The sequence below is a fragment of the Chelmon rostratus genome, chromosome 20 (genome assembly GCF_017976325.1).
Source record: "Chelmon rostratus isolate fCheRos1 chromosome 20, fCheRos1.pri, whole genome shotgun sequence".
Taxonomy (NCBI): Eukaryota; Metazoa; Chordata; class Actinopteri; order Chaetodontiformes; family Chaetodontidae; genus Chelmon; species Chelmon rostratus.
In genome coordinates this window covers 4,492,063-4,506,547 of record NC_055677.1, presented here as the reverse complement: position 1 = coordinate 4,506,547, position 14,485 = coordinate 4,492,063, and the positions used below count along the sequence as shown (strand labels likewise).

General features: G+C 43.2%; 1 protein-coding gene across 2 annotated transcripts in view; it reads right to left on the bottom strand.

Annotated features, from left to right (window-relative positions):
• The window catches only part of LOC121623914 (enhancer of polycomb homolog 1-like), a 28,078-nt gene extending 14,007 nt beyond the window's left edge, over positions 1–14,071 (bottom strand). The window contains exons 1-5 of one of the 2 annotated variants that reach the window (XM_041961444.1): positions 13,803–14,071; positions 12,894–13,011; positions 3,376–3,535; positions 740–885; positions 75–281 (exon numbers count right to left, since the gene is read on the bottom strand). In XM_041961444.1, coding sequence (XP_041817378.1) covers positions 75–281; positions 740–885; positions 3,376–3,475 — 453 coding nt within the window. In that variant the 5' untranslated portion in view covers positions 3,476–3,535; positions 12,894–13,011; positions 13,803–14,071. Of the gene's footprint in view, positions 1–74; positions 282–739; positions 886–3,375; positions 3,536–10,365; positions 10,814–12,893; positions 13,012–13,802 lie in introns of those variants that run through there. The other variant, XM_041961443.1, reaches the window with a different exon arrangement.
• Positions 14,072–14,485: the final 414 nt, after the last annotated feature.

The window sequence follows — 14,485 nt, the reverse complement described above, 5'->3', positions numbered from 1 at the left end:
GACCACCAAGGAGCCACAATTTGCATGTAGCAGGTACAACAACACAACTTCTTCCATTGGCCTTCGATTCCTACCTTCCTGGTCTGCATCTTCTCTGTCCGTCGGCGGAAGGCCACATAGGGGTCGCTGGTGCTTGAGCCATCCCTCTTCTCCTGCTTGACGTTGGGGATGAGGGAGCCACCTTTGCAGGTTTTCCTCTTGCGGCTCCAGTAGTCGAACACCTCCTTGATCAGCTCATCATCCTCTTTCAGCAGCAGCTTGGCCTCCTGGAGACTGACAAGCTGTGGAGCAAGATGGTAAAGACCCGGTCAGTGCAATGGTTGGAGCCACAGCTAATTCTACCGATACTATGTCTCAAATGTATGATAAGGATATAAACAACACGGAAAAAAAGCAGTTTTTTAAATAAGCTGCAGTCAAAAACACTACAAAACCAAGCTTTGTAGCATTCCGCAGCATGGTGGAGTGCCTTCATGCACACCTCGTGGACTTATAGTTTTAAGTTTGACAGTTGTATGAGTTTTAATAGCCCATGTATTAGTTAGAGATGACGACGACTCCATGCAGGAGCCATCCAAAACCACTGAAGAAAACAAGGACTGAGGCAACAATAATAAGGTCACAGTGAAGCACAATCTGACTTACTGGGCTTATTTATTCTGTGTAAAGCAGAGTCAGAGATGCCTCTGTGCAAATGCCATGCAAACCAGTATTTTGGCCTTCACAGACTGACAAATACCTGCTGTCCGCTGCCTTTCTCCAGACGATCTATCATTTCTTCAAACTGCAGGGCTGTGATTTCCATTTTCTTCTTCAGCTTATTCACAAACGTCTCATCCTCTGAATCTAGGTCGTAGTCTGGCTGCTCCGTATCCAAACTGAAAGCTGCAAGATGGAGAGGAGTTGGTTACTGAGGACGTATTGATTGATTGAGAGTTCTCAGGAGCAGGACACAAAATTACTTCTGAAAACACTGAAGACACTTGAGCAGGCTGCAGGTTGCACAAACTTGATGAAGGGTTATCAAATAATTCTGACATATTTGAGTATATTAAAACACATATTCACACTTTGCACAGACAAATTCACAATTTTCACAAAGTCTGAGGCATGTCTTACATTAGATATGTCAGGCAAATGTGACCCATCATAGTGTAATAAAGCCATGTCATGATGTCATAATGCAGATTCACTTCTACTTAACGGCAGTTGCTGGTTATCAGACAGAATTGTAAAGTCATTAAACCCCGTTTCCATCTTCAGTCTGACACTACCGCCACTCAAAAGAAATATCCATGGGGGAGGGTGACTAAATTTCCCCTAACCAATGATTCTGGATGCACCGGACCAACGAATTCACCGACTGGTGGGTGACGTATTGCCAGTTGTGCAGTGCTTGGTTTTGGCTCGTTTGTGTTCAATGTGGCAGCCAGGTCACAAACTTTCTCACATTACAGCTCAATAAAATATATTTCTAAAACAATTTGAGGAGAGAAATATTCTGTGAAGTGCAGAATATTGTGGAAATTGCCAAAATGTGGATGCGATTTATTTCTAAAAAGGTGTGTTTGAGCTGCTATTGGAGGCTATTCTGCAGAAGATCCATCAAATTCATGGACACTCATTAAATTTGGAACGCTGTCTGACTGGATTGTTGAACTTTTATTCATCCGTGTGATTAGACACTCCTTATGATGACATAACGTGCTTCAACCGTAAAACATAGAATTCAGAAACAATTTAACAGAAAATACAGAATTTGCAAAAAACTTTAAATGTGTTGGGGTTATATTTTATGGACAAAGTCCAGTTTGACAGTTTCCTCCTTGGTTCCAGCATGCAGCTTGTCAATTTCATTAGTCCCGCCGGTGGCACTCGTTGTATCGTCTGCTTTTTCAGCCGAGAATCTGCTGTTTCATGTCACAATGCCCAACTCTGATGGAGTCAACTGAACTCGGTGGAGTGGGCAGTTTCAAAGGTCTGGACCCAGGCAAGAGCAGCAGCATATTCAGGCAAAGTCAATAAACACATCCCACGGGGTATGAAATGCAGGCATCTTTATCTTCACGCAGCTACTGCCAAATTTTGCTCAAAACACAGACACACCACTTCATCATGACAAAGCACTGTGCTTGTGTTTGGTTCTGTTCCAAATATTGCCTGGGGCTTAGGTTTTTCACCCAACCAGTCAGTCTGGCCAGAATCCCCAGCCATGGCCTGAAGATTCTCCAGACATATTAGTCTGGTAAAATGGGGAAGTGGCTGTTGTAATCCATCAGCGACCGTGACCACTGCATTACAGAAACATATGCTTACTGCACTGTCACCCCACTACAATCAGCCCATTAACCTGCCAGAACCTGAAGCATTGGGAAAGCTATGCTGCATTCCTTCTCGCTGACCCACATTTACAACTGCTAGATAACAGAAAAACAGTCCTGCACAATTATGGTGAACATTTCCGCTGTAGCTGTCCCTCTGATTTACTTGTTACCAATTCGAGCACAGTGCGTCTAACGGTCGCAGTCCACAGCAAGCAGATGGAATTTGTTCTCATATTTTTGTTGAGAAATACTTCATTGTGACTTCCTGTCTGTTGTTTAATGCCATTCTCTCCAGATGAAGGAACTTTTATTGTCATTTTAGGAACCAGAAAACAAACCACACTTGCAGCCTGCAACCAATAACACGACACTGTTGACCAGATGCTGGCAGCAGTGTAATGGGGTGTGTGTAAAATATTTGCACAGTGTGCAGATGTGTGAAGTCTTAGGCAATGGCACTGGTGTTAGAAGGCAGCTACAGCACTTCATTATTTCACGTGATTCAATTCAGAATGGATCGTGCTGTTAGTGCAATCCTCCATTTTTTCTCTATCAATAACCTACTAACCTTTAGCTTCTTGTCACTCATGGAGACTGTTCAAACATTTCCAGAAATTTTCTGACATCACACATCGGCTGTCAGACCCTCTTGGGGCAATAATGTAACACATGTGTATCAAGACAGACATGCTGATGACCTTTTCCCACATGAAACCTGCAACACTGCTGTGTTTGATTATCCACACAAGGTAGTGAATTTTAGTGCCCACATACAGGGCTTCTCTATGAAAATCTATTCATTTTTATAGCACAACTCGACACAAATGAGACCTACTTACTTAGGAGCCAGTTGGACTGACATTGCGGCCACAGTAATACCTAACTGCTCCACAAAACCTGAACTTAAATAGACAAATCTCTCAATCGGCAGCATAAAGCCCCTGAAATCGGGCACACCCGGTGCATCCGAACAGCAACAACATCACCACGTGCTCGCAGACCACTAACACAGCTAAGAGGATAATCCTGTTGCAAGCGGCCTGCTACTCACGCTGTATGTGAATAAGCTGCTTTGGCATCTTGAACTCCCCGGGGTAGAGGGACTCGTAGTGTGTGATGTTGCGCTCTGCCTCGGGGACGGGTATAACCATGTTGTCCCGTTTCTCGCCGTATACCTGCTGTGCCGAGATGGCCCTCTGGAGATGGTGCTCCTGGAAGAGAGATAGAAAACAGCTGTTAACGACAGACTGTCTGCAATTTAAGGAGCTCTGCACACCTTTTTTTTTTTTTTTTTTTCAAGAAATCCTTGTCTTTATTTGGTTGTATGTTCTTCTTTTTCACCAAGAGACAAGCTCACACTAGCAAGGAAAAGTTTATCAACCAGCAGACAGGAACTGTTTTTCATAAATATCACTTCATTACATGGATATGCATCAACAAATAAATATACTGGAGGGTAATGGGATGGGAATAAAGCTTGATTTAGTTTGTGAAAAAAACACTTTCACCAGGAGTTTAATGAATTTGCCATTTCTTTCCAGATATACTGCATACAGGAACCAAGTCCAAGTTCAGAGAGGACTAACAACCACAAAACAACCAGATATTCCAGAACTTTCAACACAAATGTTCAGGACATAAGAGTACAGATTCCTGTATTAATTAATGTGGTGAACAGCAGAGCATCATGAGGTCATTCTACACAAGCCTCAGCACAATCACCGGGAAATGACATCTAACATGAGGAGATTACAATCCCAAACCAGGATTAGAGTAGCAGGATACTTTATAAGTACAGTATTTTTCAGAAGCTACAATCCTGATTGCAAAAAAAAAAAAAGGACGCTGTGTCAAAAGTAAATACATCCAGAATGCAATCATTTGCAAACAAACTGTGTTCACCGACAACAGTTCTGCGAAGTGTTCCAGTGCCCATGTGATATCCTTTGAACAATCATGTTCACAAAGTGCTGAACCTCAACACATCCTCGCTTATGAACAGCTGAGCCTTTTGAAGATGTCCCTTTCAAACCCAATCATGATACTATCACCTGTCACCAATGAACCAAAAATCAATGACACTGATGAGGTAAAATGTTAAATATACTGTCTTTGTACTGTCTTTAGCAAGTCTGCACATTGTTTTATTCATGTTTAACACACTGTTTCAACTTTTCTGGAATCAGGGTTGTATACAGAGAAATATGATGTAAAAAATATACAACTAAAACAACTCAATGAAAAGACATGAATTTCATTTTTTATGTTGTTTTTTTACATCTTAGAATTACTCCTGAAGCATGTAAGAGGTATCATGGCCTCCCCTATTGAAATTAGTGCAAAACATGATGGCAATTACTCAGAAGCAAAGCATTTCAAAGCAGATAGAACGACCACAGTCACATATCCTCCAAATCCTTTTACTGAGTATCTTCCAATGTTTTTTTTTTCTGGCACTTATCAATTATTACTTTCCCTTTAATCATTTGTCTAAGCTTGTCTCAACAGGCAGAACATACTACTTTTCATAGTATGTTACGCCTAGACATACCATCACAGTTCTCAATGCTGTATGTCAGAAATGAGTCATTGGTGGAAGAATGCTGTAGGATTGGGGGTGTTGAAAAGGTTCTGTCGATGAGATACAAGGAGTATCAGTGTGTCGAGCCACTGCGAGTACACAGAGGTGAGATTCAGTCAGTGTACTTGTACTTCAAAGCATGTGTGCTCTCGCAAAGACATCACTTTGAGCCGTGTACAGGTGACCCTACTATCACAACACTGACTCACTGTTTGCAATTGTTGCAACTCCCTGCTAGAACAAGTCACAAAGTTAGTGGGAAAAGAAAATGTGTCCTGCGAGTTTGCACATTTTGAGTCATGGAATCAGAGGTGAAATACCTGCTAGTTTCTCCAGCAGAAAATCTGGTGCGTTAACTAAGTTGCACAAACAAGGACGTTAGCAAATGAGTCATGCAGTTTGACTCTTGAACTCAGCCAGCGCTGAATGCTTTTACATTATGTAATCTGATAGTCACCTAAAAATGTGATGCTAAGAAGAATCCCACACAAACAAACATGCCTGAGTAACATATGACTGATACTCCTATATAAACATCTTTATTATTGATCAAAACAAGCATAGACCTACTTTAAGCCCCAGGAATAACATCTGCATCAAAGACACTGCAGCGTATTACAAATGTACACTCACTCTGTAGTGCAGAGTATTTGCAGGCCTTCACTCAGCAGTTGATGCAACAGATGGCCAATCCCGTCCGACTGACTGAGGCCCATCTTGCTCTAACAAGTATTTTAACGGGGCTCCTACTCATTTTGCACAACACATTTTTTTCACAGCCACAGTTTGTCGTGGATTTTGAGATATAGGTCAGTGTTCACTGACATACCAATTGTGGCTGGCAAACGTGAGCATTAGCGAAACCACGGCTAATCTTCAGTAGCAAATAAATATTACATTTAAGACACTGTCACACTTGGGTGGGTGTTTTAAGTGGTTAGGGCCTTTAGTATAATCCAAAGCTATGAGGAGCCCTGCGTGGACTAGCAGGAGAACCACATCGGAGCTGTGAGCTGGCATGAAAGGACACAGCATGTGTCCAGAGATGAACCATCTGCCCCTGGTAAGCTTATCCTCAAGCCAAGCGTTGTACACTTTCTCCACAACCAATACACAAAGCAAACAGCTTATTGTGTTGATTGGACCATTGTGAATTTAACCTTGAGGACTTTGGGGCTAAAGTCAAAGTGTTCACCTGAGAGGATTCAGGTAACACCCAACTCCCACTGCCTGCTAGTCGGTGGCTCGAAAAGAGTATGGGGTGTGAACATGTGAACAACCGCAAATAAATTGCCATCTATTCACAAATCACTACCAATTTGTCACCAACTTAGGCTGGCACGTTGCTCTAAACACGACTGAATCTGGCATGTTCACGTGTGCAAATCACAGGTGTGGGGGATGCCACGTGTGACGATTACGAAAAAAGTTACTGTACACCTGTGTTGAAGGGAGTCGCGTCTTGAATTAGAGAACATTTACATTAAACATATGGTATGTACCGGGTCATAGTAACTCGTCTTAATCACACTGCATAATGAGGTGATGTACAGTAGACATACAACTATTCAGACCTGAATTCACACCAACACACTATCTCCAACCCTTGAACATACAAACTTCACACAGAAAGGCCGCAGGCCTTCAGTGGATTCAAAAACAGGGCCCTTCTACTTCCTCCAACAACCATGTTTTTAAGTCGAAAAGTAAAATTTGTTTCTTCTAAACATCCATGGAATGATTGTGTGTAGCTGGAAGTTTGAGGTTGCTGATGACAAACAGATGCTTGCAAACACATGCACAGACTACTGCTTCATTAAGGAGTCATCGGCCTGTGTGACGCGACCTTATGTGAAGTCAAGAGCCAATGTTGAACCAATACGGTGCAGGGGTTGTTCTGTCATGCTACTCGTCAAACACATCCTCAAAAATCGTCCTCTGTGAACTCCGTGTCTGACATGCCGATGAACCCTGAGCTCTGCGGGTTAAGGGACCTGCGTAATGAGTGAGTGTGGGGAACCAATTAAAACCGAGCAGGGCCCAGACCCGCCTTTGCACGCTTCTGCAGAGGATATCAGTTAGGCAGATTTCAGCAGGCTACCCTGAGCTGCCTCTGACCTAAAGATATCCTGATCTTTCGCAGCTGTGATCCTCACGACCATGGTTCACAGCCTGGGATTTCCTCTGCTGAGGAATTGGGTGAGTGGGGATAAAGAGCTTTTGTGAATGGCACATGGGAACGAGTAATATAGCTTATTCTAGGAAGTCTCGCAACTGTTTGTTTCTTAGCAAAATGTAAAGTTGAGATGTCTTTACCATATGCAAAACTCTATTTTTTTTTAATAGTTGTCCATGCTGAAATTCTGAGTTATCTTATATATGAGAGGAGTTAAAGGACATTTCAAGAGAAAACACAAATGAACATTAATGGATGCACAGTGGGCACCAACGCTGAAACCCCTCAGCTACAGACGGGTCCCTAACTGCACTGCCTCTCACCCCAGAAATCACAAACCAACACTGAATCTCCAACTCTCTTGTTCTTTCTGCATGAGACGTTCAGGGACTGTGGAGACTTCACAGCGGCAGTGCTGCTTTCTCTCGCAGCCACAGATGCAGATAGAGGAGACACAAATGAAAATCTATTTTTCGCGGCACCACGCGTTCCTTCCATTAAATGTTCCCAAGAAAAATAGATGACTCCAATAAAGGTTGCCATGGCAACAAAAAGTGTGGCCTCCAGCAGGTGTTTTCAGCTCATGTCGACCAGAGGAAAGCGAGCGAGTCTCGAGGAAGGCGATCTGCTCTGTGAGCCGAAGTATATGCTGCACCTAAAATCCACAAAGCACCGCAATGCATGCAACAAAAGACAAAGCGACTGCTACGTCCTTTTACATGCAACAAAACTCACACAGACCATGTGATCAATGCAGGAAAACACGCTGCACATAAGAGCTATGCAACTGCAATGAGGGCGTGCTCCTTCAAATTGCTCGTCATCATCGTAGCAAGCTCTCTTTATTTTAAGTACTACAACGATTTTAGTATTTAGAGGCACCTTAACTTCACTTTTTTCATTTTCCTATTTGTTTTTTCTAATCACTACTCAATAATCGACAGCCATTTATTATGCAAACAGCACACATAATTATGAAATACTCGATTTCTTCTTGTGTCCTTCCCTAAATTGCAGACTCTACTGAGACCACCGGCATCACGGTGACACTTGTGATTCCTGACATGCCACACCTGCTCCTCTGAATGGGACTTGATGAATGTGCACGGTTAACTATGAGTGCAAATGGAACAATTACAGACGCCGTGCTGTAACAATAGGACAAAATGTTCTCCTGTGCACTGCTTCTACACACTGCAACAGAACACTGAAATACAAATCCTCAGAACAGAACACAGACCTGTGTAACGTCTGTTGAAAAAAAACCCTCAGTGGAGAACAGCAGGTGAACTGTTTTATACTTCCCGGGACATTGTGCATGCACAGATTATTCGAGATTAGAGTGCCAGATTTCCAGTTCCATTGCGACCACTGATGGCGCACAAATTGTGCTTTTAGATGTTGATTATTTCTGACAGGTTTGATGGCATGAATGCTGATCAGGCAGACACACAGAGGCACTTATTTTGGTGATTAAGTTGAGCCAAAAAAGAAGTCCATTAGCAACAGATTTGTATTGTTGCTGAGACCGGATGTATTCTTTCTAAGAACAACCTGCCAACAGGTTACAGAAAGATGTCCCTTCATATGTGTGCTCACACTATCAATGCTTGCATCGCATCCAGATCACAAATCGTGCTTACTCTTAAAAAGACGTGACTCTCAGGAAACATGTCAGTCAACCCGGCACACCAACAGTCCATTGTTGCTGGACAGGATGTGGGTCAGGGAGCTAAGCCATGCACAGCCTTGTAGTAAAACTGTCCTCTTTATCTCTTCTGTCACTGTGTTATGTAATGCCGCTGTGTGTATGTGTACAGTAGGTGGGGGAGGGCCAGCAGGGGGGCAGGATTTCTGCTGACTTTGCACGCCCCGCGTTCGCTTTCCTTGTGTTTGTGTCTGCTGAGGCATCTCGGCAGCATAGAGGGGCCCTCCTGCTGACGAGGTGACGGAGAGAAATTCAGCAGAGCAGGTCAGGAGGGGTAACAGACACCCGCCCTAACCAGCACTAACCATTAATGCTTTATCTACGTCCAGCAGGAACAACCAGCTATTAACTGACAACCACATTAATAATCTACCAAACCCCAGAAGAGTTTGGGCAAAAACTGTATACGATTAGGCTTAGTTAGAAAGCTTGCATGGTTAGCAGTTAACAGTGAGTTAAATGGAGTTATCCTACTTTATTTATGATTCAAACTCTTTATCTGAGCCACATCCAGACTGACAAGTTGTGGTCCAAACAGGTTACAATCACAGGTTTGACATAATCTGTGTACAAAGCAAATCATTTCCACATTCAAAAATGATGTAACATGTAATATCAACCTACTTTATAAAAGAAGCAATACTGATCCCACAAGATCAAACTCTGACAAGATAAAAGTAATATTAAACAACAGAAATATACTCCAAAAAGATGGGGGACAATCCAATCACACAGAGGGGTAAAAAAAAAAAGGCTGAATTATATTTTCTATATGAATTATGTAGACATTGCAAAGTAAATTCATTGAACTCAGAACTGTTTACAAGCTACACGCAGAAAGAAGCGCGTCTTGATCTGCTACAATGCTTTGAAAGTATTTAGTTTTGCAGTTTGGTGTCACTCGTCTATTCAGTGAACAAAACAGATGTTATATGCTGAAAACATGAACGAAGCCGCTTCTGGGACAACGCTATCATCGGCATACCATGCAGGTTGCAACACATTGTGCTTCCACGATCCTGCGCTATTCAGCAGGTCTGTGTTGTCATTAAATAGAGGTCTGGATCTGCAAGATTCTTTTTTTTCAGCCTCTGCGTTCTCCGCCAAGTACAGGCAGTGTGCAGCACACATGGCAGAGCCGGAGCTGTCAACACGCAACACCTAGCTGTCAAACCGGGCTGAGGGCTCACTGTCTCCCCCTGGCATTCGTTCACGGAAAGCACACAACGTCCAAGGCCTATCCCCGCTCGCCTTTACCGAGGAGAAAGTCAACAAAATGGTGGAACAGATACAAGTCACGTGACTTCTTTGTGCTTTCAGTGGCAGTTTGAAGTGAAACAAATGCACACAACACGGCTTACGAATAAAATATCAAACCCCTGCAACCTTATAATGGCACATGTGGTAGAGCGGGGTCGTAATATTCAGAATTCGTCGAGATCCGTCGTGTGCACGAAAGAGCCGTTATGGCGGCCATTTTGCACAAGCTTGCGCAGGCAACATAGTGGCGCCCCTCGACATGAAAACACAGCTAAAGTGATCCACCACCAGCCGGCCACCAATAAAGAAAACATACCGATTCCTCCTCTTTTTCCATCCCAGTTGGCATCTGCGGCACTGCCCGGTTGATTGAGGCATATTCGTGCAGGTCAGGCAAATCCTCGCAGCGGAAGACGGGTAGAGGCTTACTAGCATCCAGCGCCCGTGCCCGAAACGACAATTTACTCATTTTTATATTAAAAGATGCAGCATAAATCTATTCGATCTGCTAAGAATAACAGCAGTTCTGCCTCGAGTTCTCATGGATGAATCTGTGACGGTCTCTAGGAGTCAGCCGGTCGATTGAAGGCAAGCTTGGGTCCGTAACAGCGCGAACAGAGCCGGGCGGGCCCGGGTCGCGGTCGCTCTCTGTCGGTCTCTTTTTTCCTAGGCTCCGCTGTTCCTCCCCGGTTCAATACGCCATGGCCAACATGGCGGACATTACAAACTCATGCAGCTCTCCGCTCGCTCCGAGCGGCCCAACCCCCTCGATCACACAAACAGCCATTCCCACGCAGTTTCGCACGCGTGCGCGCTCGCGAGACCCTTGGGGTACGGGGGAAGGAGGAGGGGGGAAGTAACGACGGTGGGGGCGAGATGCTGGATGCTGATGAAGGGATGTAAACTTCCCAGGCTCTGGATGTCCTCATCCTATAATACGCCAGGCTGATGGTGACGTACGAAAACACATTTATTCTTTACGTGAGCGGGGGAAAAAAATAAAAAATAAATAAAAAATGTGGCAATAAAAAAAAAAAAAAACCGAGCGCCCGTCTGTCGCACTCCAGCATTAAAACAGATTACAGCTCTGGGTTGAACACAACGGCCCACACATAGGCAGGCTATGTCAGATTAATTTTTTTTAACCTTTCAAGGACACACGCTATTTCAAACTTCCGTCGTGCGTTAAAATTAGTGCGCAACCTAAAATAGGACATGTTCTTCCTATTAGAATCATTGTTTTGCAAATATCGCCACCGTGTGGTACAAGCACTAACACACTACAACCATACACTCTGGTTACAAATGAATGCTTTCTGTGTTCACTCACGTATTATACATGCACCTGCAGAGGGGTGGACACAATAATAGAGACAGCTCATAATAAAATGGTTGCGCAGTAAATACCAATTTCGTAAAGCTATGCAATGTTGGTTTAGGATGAAATGTGAAGTTATATATTTTGGAGACATCAGAGTTAATTTAGTTATTCCCTGACTTTAACAGTACACTGATGTATTCTTTAAATTAACGGTCCTAAAAGTCCAAAAACACAGTCAAGCACTCTTTAAATTACTGAAGCTCCTTTGTCATTTTTTTTTACAATGTGTATCATCTTTTTGATCACTAGACAACAGTATGTACCTGGCCATTACCAACATGGTAATAATACTTCTAATGGTCCTTATATGACGTATATGACCACAATGAGGGTAGGACAGATCCATGGATTCAAGCCTTCCCAAGCAACAACAATGAAAATACACTGAAACAGGCAACAATGTTTAATTGGTCAACTGTCACTTTTTGTGATCAAGTGTAGCTTCATCCCGGTGTCGCTTCATTTTCTTGTTCGTGACTGTCAGATGTGAAAATCAGCACAGTCTTCTGCTGCTGTGGCCCAAAAGCTTCAACGGTGGGGAAAAATGTGCATCTTGACACGTCCTTCTGCACTTTACAGATGTACTGCAATGTTATTTCCATTTGATCACCTGTTATATGAGACATGTCTCTGGCATTTTTCCAACACAGTACTGTGAGTGTTTATTGAAATCAAACCAATCTTTGTTGCCTCACACCCAGAACAGGACCCAGACCCTTCCAGAGCTGATCAATTCTGAAGTACTGAAGGCAGTGTGTTTGCACAAATGACAAGAGTCAACAAAATTATATGACTTGTCCTAACAGCTGCAAAACATCACACTTGTGCTTGATTTAAATGTAGCCAATAAGAGAGGCTTGCAAAAAGAAGGGACACATGGCTGATACCTTGGTCACTCAGCACACTCAACACTGGCCCAAAGGCACAGAGGTACACACACATAAGTGCAATAATATTACTTCAAAATTACAGTTATAGGCACATTGCTTTGAATGTAAAGATGTAAATGGTAATTAATAGGACCAGATATTGAGTATATTCAGTAAGAATCAATATGGAAACACCAAATCCTACATAAGACAAACTTCCTCCTTGCAGGACTCGAGAAAACCTCATTACAGATGTTTCAAAGAATAATCTCCACATTCTCAGGTTTTACCACTAACTATCCTCTTAACTGTTTGCACACCACACCTGTCTACATACAAGCAATGTTGTGTACATATGATGTCAGAGAATTCAGGCACTTGTGTCCAGACATACACTGAGAAGATATATGCATAAGTACAATACATATGTGGGTAAAATTTGGCACTGCAACAACTGAGAAATAAGGGCGTGTGGCCGCTCTGGGCAACACAACCCTGACCATGGCTACCTGGCTTTTAGGGGTACACCATATGTCAGTAATACACATTTTCATGTCATAACTAAATAGGATGAGAAAGATAAATGCAAATAACCTGCAAGGGCGGATGACAATCCCGGTGGGCATGAGTGAGTGATACAGATGTGGAAGGCTGACATGATGATCATCCATTTGGGAGGAGTCGAGTCACATCTGTAGTCCATAATGAAGACCTGTGAAACAAAGTGGCAAGAAAGACATACGAACATAAAAAGCATAGTTAGGAGTCTAATATGCCCAAAATACATGGTTAATATGATTTGATCTCCACTGAGATGTGCCATATAAGCGTTTATTGTCACGTTTTCTTCTTTACTGGGCTTTAATTGCAATCATACACTGCAATACGTAGAATCATTGGGAGAACATTTGGAGCAAGATTTGACAAATACTACAACACAAACCGCACTCGAATTATCACATCCGCGATTGCTCCTTTTCAATTCAAATGACGCGTATGCATTGATTTTAGAAGCGATATCCTCAGGATTGTGTTTAATAATGTAGCCCAAGTTTTGTTGCTACAACATCACAGAGTGCACATTAGTGCAAACCCATATATGGAAGAGTGGAGGGGTAAATAGAAGAGGACACGACCGGGGGAATAAAGAAAAAAAGAGGCAGAAATCGTCTTAGCAAATGTGGACGACAAGCATGCACCGCGACGAAGCCGATTACAAAGCAGCTTTTCACGGGTTTATAATTCGTTTCGAGCCCAAAGATCAGACACAGCTGTGTTTGCACAAGAACAGCGACACCGAGGCTAGCTGACAGGCTGCTAACGCTAGCTTAGCCGAGTTACCCTGACCCTGCGCCATTTACCAGCCAGCTAACAGTTTGCGGACAGACTGCCAACAGTTTAATTTTAACTCGCAACTAACTTGTCCGCGATCGAAACGCGCCCCTTTCGATTCCCATCAAAACACCACGGGGGAAACTAGCTTGAGCCGGACTTGCAACTTACCTGCTGCTAGCAAAGCCACAGGGGAGGATGATGATGATGGCAGTTCTTCTTGTGGTTGTCATGCTAGCCCAATGCTAACGCTGGTTAGCTCCCCTCAGGACGCCTCAGAGGAAAACGATTATATATTTCTTACTGTTGAAAGTGCGGTTAACTCACTGTGAGAGGTCACCGGAAACAAAGGCTGGGGTGGAGAAAGTGATATCCCGTCGCTCACGGTAAACTTGGACAGTTCGCTAAGGTTACTTCGACAAAAAAAGATCCAAACTGACCACCAAGCCACTTTGCAGGCGAATTGTGATTGGAGGGTGAATGCCACCAATCACCTGTGGAGAGCTCGGGGAGGATGAGCTCACTGGTCCCCCCGCCCACCCACTAATAATAATAATAATAATAATAATAATAATAATAATAATAATAATAATAGCATTGCAGTTCTTTATTCAAAATATTCATTCAAGTAAGAAGAAGAGAAAATCCTACACATTAAAATATACTTGCATTTTAATACACAGTCATCAAAAAGGAAGCCACTGACAAAGTCTTACTAATTTATTTAAGCCACTCACAGAATAAGAAGTGATGAGATGCATCAGCTTTTTCCAGCATGGTTGCAGTATTTGTTATGTAACAGTCTCCAGGGCTGCGTGGTCACCTCCCTCCACCCACCCCCCCATCTCTGCCCC